At 36.0% G+C, this 17258-nt stretch overlaps 1 protein-coding gene across 5 annotated transcripts in view; it reads left to right on the top strand.

Moving 5' to 3' along the window:
* LOC123564000 (von Willebrand factor A domain-containing protein 3A-like) overlaps positions 1-17258 on the top strand; it is a 74598-nt gene that overhangs the window by 38856 nt on the left and 18484 nt on the right. For 2 of the 5 annotated variants that reach the window (XM_053536654.1, XM_045357239.2), the window contains 5 exons: positions 1634-1717; positions 5367-5469; positions 7972-8186; positions 9459-9577; positions 11485-11514. In XM_053536654.1, coding sequence (XP_053392629.1) covers positions 1634-1717; positions 5367-5469; positions 7972-8186; positions 9459-9577; positions 11485-11514 — 551 coding nt within the window. The remainder of the gene's footprint in view (positions 1-1633; positions 1718-5366; positions 5470-7971; positions 8187-9458; positions 9578-11484; positions 11515-17258) is intronic. The other 3 variants (XM_053536655.1, XM_045357241.2, XM_045357240.2) reach the window with 2 other exon arrangements.

The following is a 17258-nucleotide window of genomic DNA, read 5'->3' on the forward strand; positions in this document are numbered from 1 at the left end:
AAATCAGTTGAATTTTACCAAAAAAAAAAAAAAAGAAAGGAATATTGCATGAAATACAGCTATTTCGTCTAGTTCTTAAAACAAAAATATAAGGGGTGGCAGCAGTTCACCGGTTAACTGAGTACTCGCTGGGTGTTCCGAGTATTGATTATGAAATTTAGTAACCGAATACTGAAAACTTTTTTTAAAAAATAAAGAAAAAAGACTATAAAGATGTCAGTTTTAATGCGGCTGTTTAAACGACACCGAAGTGTCTACCTGTCACGTTTTCGATCAGTTACCCAGATTATACAAACAGGAAGGTGTGAATTGATGCACAATGGTCAATAATGACCCCTAACAGGTGTTTGCAAAATCCTGATCACTGTAAACGCTTATATCATAAAAAATTAGAAAATCAGACCACACCTGTATCAAAGTCTGAAAAGCAAATCAGTCTAATTTCTAGATTCTCGCCTATTCCAGTTACAGAAACCACATTTAACGAGTAACCGGGTACTCGATTGAAAAATTTGCTGAGTACTTGAGTACAGTCGAGACTGCCTTAACGACCCCCTGATTTTAGCGACTCCCTGTCATATGCGACCCTATTTTATGCTCCGGACGCAATTTACTATTAAAAGAGTCTGAATTAAGCAACCCCCTGCCTTACGCGACAAGCGACTGTGAAATCAGGCTCCCGAATCGGTATTTAGACCGTTTTCAAGCGACTTTGAGACGCTCCCTCGCAAGTTTTACACGATAGAGTTCCCGGGTTCTTTATCTCGCGTGAAGTTGTTTGAGACGAGAACTTATTTTTTACAAAAAATGGCTATGAAAAGCATAAAAAAGAACTGTTTTGACATTAGAACAGCGTGTAAGGGCACTTGAATTGCTCGATTGGGAAAACCAGCGTATAAAGTCGCTGAAAAATTTGGGAGTCGGTGCATAAATTAACTTTATTCCTGTGAAACAAAAATATGGCGGTATTTAACAGGAAACGACGAAGTAAAAAACAGATTAAAGAATCGAATAAATGTCAATGAACAATTAGTACACAAAAATATAAATATCAAAAACCTCATTTGTGACTGAAATAGTTCAAATGGAACTTTTATATTTTACTGCTCCCCTTTATTTTCTTGCCAGATCATGAGCTTAAATTTGTTTCTCAACATCATACGAATGATGAAATTATTTGAAATTTATATTTTATCAATATGCAATTAAAGAAATAGTATTTAATCATTTTCCACTCCTCCCTTTAAAAGAGGCCAATATATAATATCCGATATTCATGTACTTTAGTTGGAAAAATATATAAAACCCAAACGTCATCCTGTTAAGTGAACTGTTTTAAGAGACTCCCTGTCAAAATGTGACCTTTTTCGCTGCTTCCCAAAGTCGGTCCTCTTAAAACAGTCTCGACTACTAAAAGCGGTACTCGTTGCCATCCCTAAAAAATATTCATCATCTCTTAAAACGAGACAATGAAAAAATGTACAATGAAAACACCTTCAATGAAAACAACCTTTGATATTAAGTTTTTTTTTTAAATGGTAAAAATGTAAACAGTTTGATTTTGTGAGTTGATGGGGTACCACTTAAGGGATGTGTGATATAGATGAGGTATATTGTTGTTTCTCTCCGGCAGCACACAGAGCAGATATTGGCTCTACCAGCCCCAGAACGACACCAGAGATCAAGGATATCAGCCTCTAAACAGCTAGCTATCAAGGTAGTTGGAACTGTACATTATACTAGACTTCAATGTGTACTGCATACAACATACAATACATGTGCATTTTATATCAGAAGTCATAGCAAAGTATAGAGATAAAAGTAGCCTGGGAAGTCCTTGATAATTCAGGCTTTGTCAATATAACCTATTATCTATTCATTTAAGATCCCACAAAGTTTGTGCTAATTATGTCTCCCACATGCAGTAGGGGAGACATATTGATTTAGTGTTGTCAGCCTTTCCATTGGTCTGCCACAAAATTTATCCACGCAACTCCTCCAACACCATAGGCTGGATTTACACCAAACTTCATTAGAGTGATCATTGCCAGGCCTAGTTGTACATATCATCAGCATTTTTTGGTTTGGTGATTTTCAGCAGAGTTATGGCCCTAGATTCATCAAATTTTATGATGTTTTCACCACTTCTTTTTTTATTATCAGGCTGATTATCACTAAACTTTACAGGAGTGATCAGTGCAAAGTATTATTATGCATATAGTCTGCATTTTCCAGTTTGTTGATTTTCAGCAGAGTTATTGTCCTTGATTATTCGAATTTTATGATGTTTTGGCCACTTCTGTTGTAAATTGTAATCAGGCAGATTTCCACCAAACCTTAAAGGAGTGATCAGTATTAAGTCTCATTGATGGTATTGTTGGCATGTTTTGGTTCACTGATTTTCAATGGAGTAATTGCCCTTGATTTGTTGTATTATACATGGTCTGGGCAACTGCTCAGAATAATGGCCCTTATTTTGTTTATCCCCCAGCCAAAGGCAAAGGGGATATTAGAAATGCTCTCCGTCAGTGTGTGCGTCAGTCCGTCCGTCCGTCTGTCCGCAACGATCTTTGTCCGGAGCATAACTCCAAAAGTACTGGAGGGATTTTCTTCAAACTTCATACACTGATAGAACACATTGGAGGAAATCAGTGTGCAAGAACATAAACCTTGCCTTGCCTATTTTTTGAGTTATTCCCCTTTATTTTATTTTCTTAAATATTTTGTCCGGAGCATAACTCCAAAAGTACTGGAGGGATTTTCTTCAAACTTCATACACTGATAGAAAACATTGGGAGGAAGTGCAGTGTGCAAGAATAATAACTCAAACCTTTGCCTATTTTTGAGTTATTCCCCTTTACATTTTTTTTTAAAAAAATTTGTCAGGAGCATATCTCTTCATGCAGGGAGGGATTTTGATATATCTTGGGCACAAATGTTCACCACCACGAGTGGAGTGTTGTGCACAAGAACCAGGTCCCTAGGTCTAAGGTCAAGGTCACTACCTGGTAAAGATTTTTGTGTGGACTTCCAATTTTTTTTTTTTTTTTAAGTTTAAACTTCCCTTAGTTTTTACTATAAATAACTTATATTGTAACTTTTTTTATAATTGACTGTAGGGAAAAAACAAGACCACTTTTCTGTGGTACAACTAGATGTTATTTTCCAATTTTAGGTGTATTTTAAGTATCTCTACCGGGTAAGGATTTTTTGTGGACTTTGAAAAACAAAAGACTTACAATGATTACAAAACAACCACAAATTAAAATTCCATTTGCAAATACAGCTGCTAGAGTAAAAAATTTGCTGTGACGGGCGTATATTGTGACATTCGGGCACTCTTGTTCCCTGTTCTTTCCATCGTTCTTTTTACAGTAGCCATAAGAAAAACATCATAGTATACTGTTCATAAAATTAATAAAATTTAGCATTAAACCCACCTCACCACTGCTTATTCTTTCTTCCACATTTTTAAAACCCCTGATGGGGACCAACAACTAAGCCTTTCCCCAAAATTAATACTTTCAGACACTAACTTGTCAGGAACTTTTAGCCTTCAATTATAATATGCCCAGCGGGGGGATTAGCCATGTCTAACATGGCTCTTGTTGCATTTTACTTCATCTGCTTTGTAAGTGGTGGAAAACATACGTTTTTCATGAAAAACAATTTCTAGTTAATGTTAATATGCATTCGTTGATGTTCTGATATTATAAGAGCTTATACTGCGTTTACACTTAGCCATGATCTCCACGATGTACTTGATTTGAGAGAAGCATGGTGAGCGTGGGGGCTCGTGGGATCAAATACTGGTGATCTTGAGGAATCTTGGTGGAATCGTGATGATTGTAAGGATCGTGACAAAGTTTTTGACAGTCAAAAATTTAGCCACGATTATCCCTATTTATCTTAAATCTTGAGAAAGCGTGATAGAACGTGGAAATTGTATAATGCAGCTTAACAGACCTTAACGTAGCACCTTAGACCTTGATGCTCCATCGTAGGGGATCTTGGTGAACTTGGAAACACCATTCCTGAAGTTCAAATAGATCTAGAGGTATCCTGACATAGTTGACATTGGAGCCAACATCTTAACGTCTGAGTTCTGTGTTGAAAAGTTGAGGTATTGTCCGAGTTGGTGCCTTCAGTTTCCACTTGACTGTGGTCTCACCCAGCAGGTCTTAGGCTTTCTATTTCATCTTCTCCTTCCTCTCTCTTCTATCCTGCCCTGTACACGAAAATTGCTCAAGTCATGGCCATGATTTGTAGGAGAGCATAACAAAACTTGATAACGTGAGGGATCTAAACAGAACGTGAAAAAACGTGATAGCATATTGTGGTTATCGTAAGAGAACTTGAGAGAACGTGATGAAATTCGTGGCAGATGTCTACCAGAATCATGTTGGTTTCATGATAAAACGCTGCAGGTAGTAACAAAACGTACTGAAAGCATAAGAAAGTGTAGAAAAGCATAGTAATACAAAATTTGTGCAATAAATCGTGGAGCTCCGAGCTTTTCTTTAAATCATTGGAATCGTGGCTAAGTGTAAATGCAGCATTAGGGAAATACAATTAAGTTTTCATGTAACCACTTATTAAAACTTGATCATACTTGTATGTGTTTGAAAGGAAAAGGAAGCAATGCTACAAAAAACTGCCAGTTTTCAAAGGTGACATTAGGTCTGCGCTAATATCATATATCTTACAATATGATTATTTATAAAGCACAGTTAAGTTCATTCTGACAGGTTATATGCCAGTTTTGAACTCAAATGGAGCTCAAAGGTCAAATTTTTTCTTCCTATTTCGTGTCTGCAGCATAGCTTAATAACCATTCAAGGTATTGACTTCATTCTTGGGATATAGGTAGGTGGCAAGGAGTTGATGTGCAGAGTGCATGAACCAGGTCTGTAGGTCAAAGGTCAGTGCCACAGCAAGGTCAGATCTGTCTGTCATATTTTGTGTTCGGAGCAAAAAAACACAACACTTTCATAATTTTATATTTTTGTGCCGTAGTATTCAGCACATGACCTTGTTTGGTAGGTCAAAGGTCAAGGTCACAAACTGATTTCAAATCAGTCCTTTGTATTTTGTTTCTAGACCACAACTTTAAACCTATTCAAGATGTTTAATTGATTTTTGTGAAAATGATATTAGAAATGGTTTCAGTTAGAATGATTAAAAAGTAAACTTTGTTCACAAATACAAAATTACATACATCCATGTAAAAGAACACTGCATGACTCTTTGCTGATGAAGAGTATTTTGAAGAAAGGTTTGTCTGCAAAAGTTAAAATGAACAAAGTTATGGAAACATTTTTCATATGCTATCGTTGAAATGACAAGCAGTTTTAATGTATTTTCAGTATGAGGCAGAGGATGTAGAAGAGGGTGAATCACGTACAATGAAGTCACGTCAGCGGCCCTCAAGTGCTAAAGCATCTGGTAGTGAAACCATGTTACCTATGCGTAAGTATTGTTCCAGTAACTATCTTTGAACTGAAGTCAGCTTTTTGATTTACAGATCCAAAGACAATCTGCTTAACACTACCAGAAAATCAACTGCTTGATTTAAACTACCAAAGATCATCTGTTTGATTTACTCTTTGCTTGATTATCACTTCCAAAGATCAAATGTTTGATCAATGCTACCAAAGATCAACTGTTAGATTTACACTTCCAAAGATCAACCAACTGTTAGATTTACATTCCAAAGATCAACTGTTAGATTTACACTTTCAAATATCAACTGTTAGATTTACACTTCCAAAGATCAACTGTTAGATTTACACTTCCAAAGATCATCTGTTAGATTTATGACTTATAAATAGAAATTGTGTAGAAATAATCGTGGTAATCATGAATTCGCGGACTGTCAATCTCCGCAAATATCGCAAAAATTTGAAGCCCACGAATATTTCTATGCTTACAGTATCCTATGGTGAACATATATATGGGATCAACAAAAATAATAAGAGAGCTAGCCAAAAAAACAACCTTTTTCAGAGTTTCACTTTTTTGAAGTCATTCTCTTATTTTTATTTGTTTGATGTTATTTTATCTTTTGAAGCATTTCCACACCTTTTATTTTAATATGCCCATTTTGAAAAAGCGGACGTATTAATATGTGATGGCGTGTGCGTCCATCCATCATAATTTGTGTCCCGAGCATAACTTTATAACCATTGAAGATATTGACATAACTTGGCATGTTAGGTAGATGGTGGTAAGACGATGTGCAGGTCACAAACTGAGCTAAAAGGTCAAAACTGTCCCTCATAGTTCCTGTCTCGGGCATAACTTTAAAAGTATTATTATTTGTTTGATGTTATTTTATCTTTTGAAGCATTTCCACACCTTTTATTTTGATATGCCCATTTTGAAAAAGCGAACGTATTAATATGTGATGGCGTGTGCGTCCGTCCATCATAATTTGTGTCCCGAGCATAACTTTATAACCATTGAAGATATTGACATAACTTGGCATGTTAGGTAGATGGTGGTAAGACGATGTGCAGGTCACAAACTGAGCTAAAAGGTCAAAACTGTCCCTCATAGTTCCTGTCTCGGGCATAACTTTAAAAGTATTAAAGGTATTGACTTGAAACTTGGAATATAGGCATATAGTCGTTGTGATGATTCAACATCTCCGCATAAACCTTTAAGCCAATTTCAGCCTAACTTCACAGGAATATTCCTTGACTCTTCCAAATGTTGTAGGTCATCCCTGCATAATTCTTGTTGCCACGGCAACAAAAGTAAAAACTTAAATCCTCAGTAACTATTGGCTTAATTTTGAAATAAATATACAGAAATGTTTCATGGATGACTTGACTACTTAATTCCTTCAAATCCTTCTGTTTCTTTAAAAATATAGCTACCAGGGGATGGGCTAGTTTTCCCTATATGTCTGTATAGAAAACTTTGAAAATCTTAGTAACGTCTCTGAAACTGCAGGCCAATGATTTCAAAATAATTTTACAACAGTGTTGCTCGGGGACTCTACCAATTTCTTTCATTCATTCTGTTTCATTAAAAAAAACTTGTTCTCTCTTGAAAATCTCATGCTCTCAAACTGCCAGCCTGATTTTAAAAATAATTTCATAGCAATCCATAAATGACTCTGACTACTAATTCATTCAGATCATTATGTTTTGGTAAAAAAAACAGCCACCATGGTACCTGGCCAAATTTTGATACATAGTTGTACTTAAAATTCTTAAATAGAGCTGGCCCAGTGACAGTGATTTTTTTAAAAAAACATGGCTGCCTTGGATGAGGCTAGTTGTTTCTGTATAGATACGAAAAACTTTAAAGATCTACTCCACTGAAACTGCTGGTCTGAATTCAAACTAATGTTTATAAATTTTGTTTAGATAACACTCTACCATAGTTTTTTCAAGCCTTATTCCACCCACCACCCCCTCACCCCCAACCACACACAGGCAGAATATATATATATATATATTGCTAGACACGTTGCCGTAACTGGTCTGGTATATTGCAGTGGAGGGTAGTTCGTATAAATTCTCTTTACTTATATTTACATATAGTTTCTTGTGTGTCTTGATATTGTCTCTAAGTATAACATCATCCCAACTGCCCACATTACCATCTCCCCTTCTCAGTAATGTTTTTACTTATTCTTGATATTGTTTCTCAGTATCCTATGTCATCATTCACACCCAACCCTAACTCACTTTACCAGCCCATATCAAGTGGAACTTAAACAGAAAACACTGGCCCTGTTTTGAATTTGTTTCATGATTGTTTTTTTGGCATGATCCAATACCAAAAACAAAAAAACAAACACTTTTTAAACAAACTTTGAATCTCAGATCTCAGATGAGTGACTAAAGCCACTATGGCCCTCTGGTTTAGGAATTTTCTGGGGTTTTGGGCAGATTACCATTTTTCACATATGGCTAAATTGAGCTTTTATCACTATATAAGTGGTGTGTTTTGTTTCAGGATCAAAAGATAGGCCTGCCACAGCTAGGGACCCTCTAGATAGGGTGAAGAAAAAGAAACTTTTGAAGTCTAGTTTTTTCTTGGACTCTGGAAAGACCCGGTCTGGGGATGGCACTGGAACTGTGTTTAGGAAGTATCCAGCCCCTCGACCAGTCAGGAAAAGTGTTGCACACCCTACTCTGCCAGACTCAGAAGATCAAATGACAACTAAAGAGGTACATTTTATTTTGCCACATTATAGGCTATATGTTTATTTACAACTGAATGAAGTTTCATTAAAATCTACATTGTAGAAAAATTTCTGTTCATGAAAAAGTTATTAAAGTTATGATTTTCCCATAGACTCCTATTAAGAAAAATTGCATGAGGTCCAGATTTTTCAAATCAGTCTAGCAAAAAATCAAGCACATGACCCTATCTTATTTATTTGCTGTGTTATGCAAGTATATTTTGAAGATTTGAACAATCAGGGTTAAATCAAATTCTACATTGTAGAAATTTTTTTGACCCAAACATGCAGAACTACCTAAATATTGATGTTGATCATGACCAGCAGATGAACACTATTGATTTTGTGGACAGTAGGTCAAAGGTCAAGGTCACATTGACCCAGAACAGTAGAATTTTTTTTTGCCGAATAACTAGAGAATGCTTTTGTCTAAGATCACGTTTGATACAGAGGTCACTTATGACTGGTAAATGACCCATAATTATTGAGTGGAGGTCAGTACGTCAAACGTCCAGTGCACAGTGGCCAATTTATTTCTGTTCCTTGTGCAGTTACTGAATGCATCATGGGGGCATTTCATGTTCTATGAGCCCTAGTTTGATAACGTTTCTTTCACCATTGGGCAGATTTCCACCAAACCATACTGGAGTTATCAATACTAAGCCTAGTTATCATTGGCATGTTCTGGTCCATTGATTTTCACCAGAGCTTTGGCCCTTGCTTTATCATATTTTACTGTGTTTACACTGCTTGCTATATACAGTTAGGCTGAATTTCACCAAACCACATGAGTGATTAGTGTAAAGCATAACTGTGCATATTATCATCATGTCAGGATTAAATGATTTTCAGCAGAGTCATGACCCTTGATTTGTTAAATTCTTTATACTTCTCCTCTACCACTGGTTGGAGTTTTACCAAACTTAACAGGAGTTACCATTACCATGCCTAGTTGTGTACATTGTTGGAATGTTGTGGTTCAGTGATTTTCCCTGGAGTTGTAGCCCTTATTTTATGGCTTTTTGCAGTTTCTGCATGGCAAGTGGTGGGAGACATATGTTTTTCATGAAAAACGATCTCTAGTTTCTATTGTGTTAATTCTGTTGTGAGAAATCAAGGACAGACTTTGTAAAACAGGTTTTCCAATTTGAAATTTGAGTCCAAAGCCTAAACACTGGCTGCTTAAACTGTATTTGAATATTTCATTGGTTGACTGTATTTGAATATTTCATTGGTTGACTGTATTTGAATATTTCAGTGGTTGCGACTATACAGTCTGTCAAAATTGAAATTAGACCTCACAAAGCTGGTGTCAGGACCTGACTGCAAACATGTAGAAGATAGTGTAAAAACACTGAATAAACAAGTCTCTGCAAAGTATGTATACATATATTTTATTATGTATCATTTAAAATTAGATACGTCTCTGCTGACTATTTATACATATATATTAGCATGTGTCATTTTGAAACAGACAAGTTGGTGCCATTGTTAGTATTTATACATATATTATCTCATCATTATTCATTTAAAATAGACAGTTATCTGTCTAGTATGTATATTCTTATATTGTCTTATCTTGTGTCAATTCAAAATAGACTATATCCTCATGTGTCAGTTCGAAATAGACAAGTCTGTCCAAGTATATATACATATACTATATCATCATGTGTCAGTTCAGAATAGGAAATTCTCTGCCAAGTATGTATTATATAATATAATTATTATATGGATATTGTGTATCCATTAATATTGAAACAAAAATTGTATTTACCATATACCTCCCATTGGTTATATTAGAATTTAATGTTCTTTAAAGACGGACCACGAATTGGCAACTTACTTTATCTTCCAACATGAACTTCATGAAAATCATTCTGATAATACTGGTGTAGGACAGCTATACTGCAAGATGACAGGTGGACACTTTAGGCCCTACTTGCTTTAATGTTTTCACAATTTCTGCAAACTTCAGTCAGTCTCTTTCAGTATAGTTTTAGCAACATACATAAATGACTATCTTAAAAAGTGTTGTCTAATCTCAGTACATCAAGTACAGTTCATTATGCTACATTCATTTACAAAATTGTCTTGGCCTAATAATGTGTCACTGTCAATTTACAACTACATACTTTTATTTCTCATTTTCTTCATGCAAATCATGTATAGTCGCCATTAGGGAAATACAAAAGAATACAGTTCTGCAAGCATTTTTAAATTTGTAACAATTGTTTATATCTTTTATTGATGATGTATTTATTCATTGATCTTTGTTCAGTCATTTGCCTTTCCCATTTAAATATTAACTGTAATTATAACTCTAGATACAAAGTATTTGGGGCTTATATTGGAGTCACACATGTCTGTCCATTGGTCTGTCTGACTGTCCATAGTGTCTGCTGCATATCACATTAACTGCTTTGAAGATTTTCATAAAATCATCATCAATTTTTTACATGCACAGCTCACAACCCAGGTCACTATGTCAAAGGTCATGGTCACACTTGCAGGTCAAAGTTCAAATATATAACTTATGTCCACACCATATTGTCTAAACTACTCAGAAGATTTTCATATAGCTAACATTAGTTGTTTACCTCACCAACTAACTTAAACTGTTTGTCTGCTCTGTATCTCCCTCACCATTGGGAAAATAGTTAAGGTAACTCCTGTAGTTTAATGGTCAAATAGCTCAAACTTATATCCTGTCCATATGTTCTAAACCTCTACGAACATTTCATAAAACTAGCATCAGTTATCTATCACACCAGGAAGACATGAAGAGCAAACAACCAAGGTCAAAGGTCAAGGTCACATTTATAGGTCAATAGTTAAATAACTTAACTTTGTATCCACTCCATATCATCCAAACCACTTGAAAGATTTTCATAAAACTAGCACCAGCTATTTACCACATCAAGATGACATGCAGAGCATATGACCCAGGTCACTAAATATAAGCTCAAGATCACACTTAGAGGGAAATATCAAACAGCTTATATCTGTGTCTGGTCTTTATCTTCCTAAGGACTGGAAAGATTTTCATAACACAAGCATCAATTAACCTCATTAAGACAATTTACATAGTATATTAATTAAGTCACTGGGTCCAAGGTCAAGGTTACAGTTGAAGGTCAGTTGTCATGATCACAGCATTTTACTTTCTCTGCTGTATCCAGGTGAGGGGTATTAATTGCCCTTAGTGATAGCTCTAGTTTACACATGTAAAGTTGTTTTTTCATATTTAATTGATAAAATTATAACAAAAAAAAACATTATGGCAGTTCTAAGGTGTATGAGAGACAACATTCCAGGTGAGATTTCTATTGTTAGGTAGTCAAATCTTTTTCATATTATCCAGAATAATTTCCTTGGAAATTTTGCGTTTTGCTGGTTTCTGCATTGTTTTCACAGATAAATATACTGAATCTAAAACAAACACATGTATATACTTTTATTTCAAATAACTTTATGACTGTCAAGTTATAATGATGCTATGCTTATTTCCCCTAGGCTAGGATCCTGTACTTATTTCCTCTATAAACCCTGATTAGGATTCTGTGCTTATTTCTGATTAGGATTATGTGCTTATTTCCTCTAGAAACCCTGATTAGGATTCTGTGCTTATTTCCCCTAGAAACCCTGATTAGGAGATTCTGTGCTTATTTCCCCTATAAACCCTGATTAGGATTCTGTGCTTATTTCCCTAGAAACCCTTATTAGGATTCTGTGCTTATTTCCCCGAGAAACCCTGATTAGGATTCTGTGCTTATTTCCCCTAGAAACCCTGCTTAGAAATCTGTGCATATTTCCCTTAGAAACCTTGATTATAAATCTTAATTACTGTGATATCATTTAAATTCGCTGGCATGAAATTTCATGCAAACAGCAAAAAAAGGACAATTTTGCACGTGCTTAAATTCTTGCAATTCAATTTAAGAAAGAGTTTTAATATATTGGGCCATTCCATGAGAAAACATGTGTTAGTGACATTGTATTATTATTGCATAATAAGTACAAAATGCAATTTAATATTTAAGTTATTTTTAAGGTTAAAGTTTTTGGGCAACTTTTGTTTTTCTGTCATATCTTTATTACTGTTGCTTATATCTTATTGTAACTTCACATAAACATTGTCCAGCATACAAACAAAGTATGTGCAGGGGCTGGGCCCATTACACCCGAGGTCAAGGTCACCAAGGTGTTATACTTGGGTTATTTTTAAGGTTAAAGTTTCTCGGCAAGCTTTGTTTTTCTGTCATATTTTTGTTACTATTGCTTATATCTTACTGTAACTTCACATAAACATTGTCCAGCGTAAGAACAAAGTATGTACAGGGGCTGAGCCCATTATGCCCAAGGTCAAGGTCACCAAGGCTTTTTACTTAGGTTACTTTTAAGATTTAAGTTTTTTGACAACCTTTGTTTTTATGCCCCCGAAGGGAGGCATATAGTTTTTGAACCATCTGTCGGTCTGTCAGTCTGTCAGTCTGTCCGCAATTTTCGTGTCTGGTCCATATCTTTGTCATCGATGGATGGATTTTCAAATAACTTGGCATGAATGTGTACCACAGTTAAAGACGACGTGTCGCGCGCAAGACCCAGGTCCGTAGCTCAAAGGTCAAGGTCACACTTAGACGTTAAAGGTCATTTTTCATGATAGTGCATTCGTGTCCGGTCCATATCTTTGTCTTCCATGGATGGATTTTCAAATAACTTGGCATGAATGTGTACCACAGTAAGACGACGTGTCGCGCGCAAGACCCAGGTCCGTAGCTCAAAGGTCAATGTCACACTTAGACGTTAAAGGTCATTTTTCATGATAGTGCATTCGTGTCTGGTCCATATCTTTGTCATCCATGGATGGATTTTCAAATAACTTGGCATGAATGTGTACCACAGTAAGACGACGTGTCACGCGCAAGACCCAGATCCGTAGCTCAAAGGTCAATGTCACACTTAGACGTTAAAGGTCATATTTCATGATAGTGCATTGATGGGCGTGTCCGGTCCATATCTTTGTCATTCATGCATGGATTTTAAAATTATTTGGCATGAATGTGTACCACAGTAAGACGACGTGTCGCGCGCAAGACCCAGGTCCGTAGGTCAAAGGTCCTAAACTCTAACATCGGCCATAACTATTCATTCAAAGTGCCATCGGTGGCATGTGTCATCCTATGGAGACAGCTCTTGTTCTGTCATTTCTTTGTTACTATTGCTCATATCGTCAGGGTTTCCGCTGCAATTTGCCAAATACGCCAATGGCGAAAAAATAAAAAAGTGGCAGAAAAATATTTTACCATAAATGTATTTTTTAATGTGTATTTCTTTGTCTAAAGTACTCTCTATCTAGCCTAAAAATCAGTATTACCTGCGGCCGTTTCCGTTCATAATACACAATACACAGCGTGTCACCAACGGAGGAATTAGCGCTTCAACATCCATTACATAACGCTGCCACATGTCTCTTGATCTTTGACTTTAATTTAAACATGCGATAAACCAACGACAGGTTTGGATGTAGAACGTGTCGGCTAAATTATTTAGCTCCACCTTTACATGTCATCGTTGATTGAAGTATTTAAAGAAATGAAAATCATGTTTCATTGACTGACGTAAAAGGCAATGACAGGTGTTAAATGAAAAACGCACATCAGTAATACATTTCACGGCAGTGTTTTTACAAGCGGAATCACGAAAGTAGTATCAAAGTAGCCATTTCAAAGTTATATTTTGTAGCAAAACTTCGGAATAAACAACTGACGGGACATCCGCGATAATTTCCAATAATTTTTAAATCATGATCGTAGATTGATTTTGGCAAATTCCAGTGAAAATTTTGGTTATTCAGAGATTAAATTTTCTCAAAATTTAGACCAAGAAACAGTCACCAGAGGCCACCATTCCATACCTGTATTTCATAATTTTCCAGAGGGAAAACCCCCTGACCCCCCCCCCCCCCACTCATAAAAAAGGTACTAACCCCTCCTTTACCTCAAAATTTTGGACCTAAAAATTCACCAGAGGCCACCATTTCATGTCTGTATTTCAATATTTCCCAGGGGGAGAGCTCCCTGACACCCCACCCCTTCTCAAGGGTACTAACCTCTCAATTACCTCAAAATTTTGGACGTAAAAATGCACCAAAGGCCACCATTTCATGCATGTATTTCAAAAATTTCCAAGGGGAGAGCCCCCTACCCCCCCCCCCCCCACCCCCCAAAAAAATATTTACCATCAAATAATGAAAAAAAACTGTAAAAATGACAAATTGTTGCAACATGCACAGTGTGTTGAGAATACACCCCCTGGACACCCCTTCCCCCTGTGTCATTGACATCAATATTTTGTGGCGGGGAAAAAAATTAGGGCCAGTGGAAACTCTGTATCTTACTGTAACTTCACATTAACATTGTCCAGCATACAAAGTACATTCAGGGGCTGGGCCCATTATACCTAAGGTAAAGGTCGCCAAGTTGTTATACTTGGAATTATTTTTATGTTAATTTTTCGAAAGCTTTGTTTATAGACATATCTTTGGTACTTTAAAAGATAATGACTTGAAATTAAAAATATTTCATCTGCATGTGTGGTAACAATCCCCATAACTCTAATTTTATTTTTGACAGAATTATACCCATTTCATACTTTACCTTTAACCCCTCTGAGTAGTAGGGTCTTTTTATATCTTTGGGTATCTTCCTTTTAAAGTAAAAGTCTCTTATTTAGATATAAATTCATTTTACTGTCAAATCGCTGAATAGTGGAGTGTGTTGTCTTTCAGACAGCTCTTGTTCTCTTATTTTCCCACCGGCAACGGTAGATATTGTAATCCAAACATTGTGTGTTATAAAATATGTTATATATAGTGCGATATTGTCTATACATCATTAACAGATATCAGAATATATTATGTTATACTGCAGTTGAGATACATTAGAGTCGCCTTTCAGTAGGAGACTTTGTATTACATGCCAATACTTTATTCATTTGTTTCCCCTAGAAACCCTGATTAGAAATCTGTACTTATTTCCCCTACAAACATTGATAAGAAATCTGTGCTTATTTCCCCTATAAATATTGATTAGACTTTTATAGGGGTACATACATAAAATTGTGGATAATTTTTTTTAGTTCTTTAAATCATTTTTTCACATTTACTGACATAGTTAAATTGAAATAGATAATTAATTACATGGTTTCTTTCATTTGGTACTGTGGGTGTGCAGTTGATTATTCAACATTAGTATACTATACTACTATTTCTTGTCCAGAGTGTTCCTCGGCCACCACTGGCTGGAACTCATAAAAATTCATAGAAAGCTTCACTCTCAAGAGGAGATGCACATATTGTCTTTGTGTTCTGATCAGATGATTTTCACCGAGTTATTGCCCTTTGATTACTCAACATTAGTAGATTATAGTGCCATCCTAGTCAGGAGTATTTCTCAGCAACCACTTGCTGGAATACAGTGAAAATTCATATAATGCTTCACTCTTAAGAAGAGGTGCGCACATTATCTTCATGTTCCGGTGGGATGATTTTTCAGTAAGATATTGCCCTTTGATTATTCAACACTAGTAAACTATATGTGCCCAGTCAGTGAATTCCACTTTAAATTTATTCTTTTAACATGCAGTAATCATATTTTGGGGAGCATCCATCTATATTTAGTCATAGATATAAACTAAGGGCATAAAAGTTTGTGTCAGGTTACTGACTTACAGTCATAAAATATTAGAATATTGTGTAGCATGTAATGTTGTGCACCTGGTGTTCTCTCTTGGATGTCATTCAGCTAGGCCAGAGTTAAGGTCTTTGACATAGTGTCAAGAATCCATGTACAGTGATAGGAAGTAGGGGGACCAGTGTTCTATAGATGGACACACAGTCATCTAGTTAGTTCATCTGATTTTTTGAAAAGAAAATGATGAGTTATTGTCATCACTTGATCGGCGTCTGCGTTGGCGTTGGCGTTGCCTGGTTAAGTTTTATGTTTAGGTCAACTTTTCTCCTAAACTATCAAAGCTATTGCTTTAAAACTTGCAACACTTGTTCACCATCAATAGCTGACTGTGTACAGGAAGAAACATAACTCCATTCTGCTTTTTGCAAGAATTATGCCCCCTTTTGGACTTAAAAAATACCTGATTTCTTGGTTAAGTGTTATGTTTAGGTCAACTTTTCTCCTAAACTATCAAAGCTATTGCTTTGAAACTTGCAACACTTGTTCAACATCAGAAGTTGACTCTGTACAACAAGAAACATAACTCCATTTTGCTTTTTGCAAGAATTATGGCCCCTTTTGGACTTAGAAAATCAGATTTCTTGGTTAAGTTTTGTGTTTAAGTCAGCTTTTCTCCTAAACTATCAAAGCTATTGCTTTAAAACTTGCAACACTTGTTCACCATCAAAAGCTGATTCTGTACAGCAAGAAACATAACTTCATCCTGCTTTTTGCAAGAATTATGGCCCCTTTTGGACTTAGAAAATATCAGATTTCTTGGTTAAGTTTTATGTTTAGGTCAACTTTTCTCCTTAACGATCAAAGCTATTGCTTTAAAACTTGGAGCAGTTATTCGCCATTAAAATCTGACTCTGTACAACAAGTACCATAACTCTACATTGCTTTTTGCAAGAATTATGGCCCTTTTTGTACTTAGAAATCATGGTAGGACAATATACAGAGACAAAAAAATCAGATGAGCATCTGCACCCGCAAGGCAGTGCTCTTGTTTTCTTCTTTGTCTGCTTTTTAGCCCACCATCATCAGATGGTGGGCTATTCAAATCACTCTGCGTCCGTGGTCTGTCGTCCTTCCGTCCGTCCGTCCTTCCGTCCGTTAACAATTTCTCGTTATCACATCTCCTCAGAAACTACCAGGGGGATTTTGACCAAACTTTGTCAGAATGATGTATTGGTACCCTAGTTGTGTCCCCCTGAAAATCAGACTGGTTCAACAATTTTTTAGTAAGTTATGGCCCTTTGTTTATTTCTATAATTTACATAGATTTATATAGGGAAAAACTTCGAAAATCTTCTTGTCCAAAACCA

The sequence above is a fragment of the Mercenaria mercenaria genome, chromosome 2 (genome assembly GCF_021730395.1).
Source record: "Mercenaria mercenaria strain notata chromosome 2, MADL_Memer_1, whole genome shotgun sequence".
Classification (NCBI taxonomy): domain Eukaryota; kingdom Metazoa; phylum Mollusca; class Bivalvia; order Venerida; family Veneridae; genus Mercenaria; species Mercenaria mercenaria.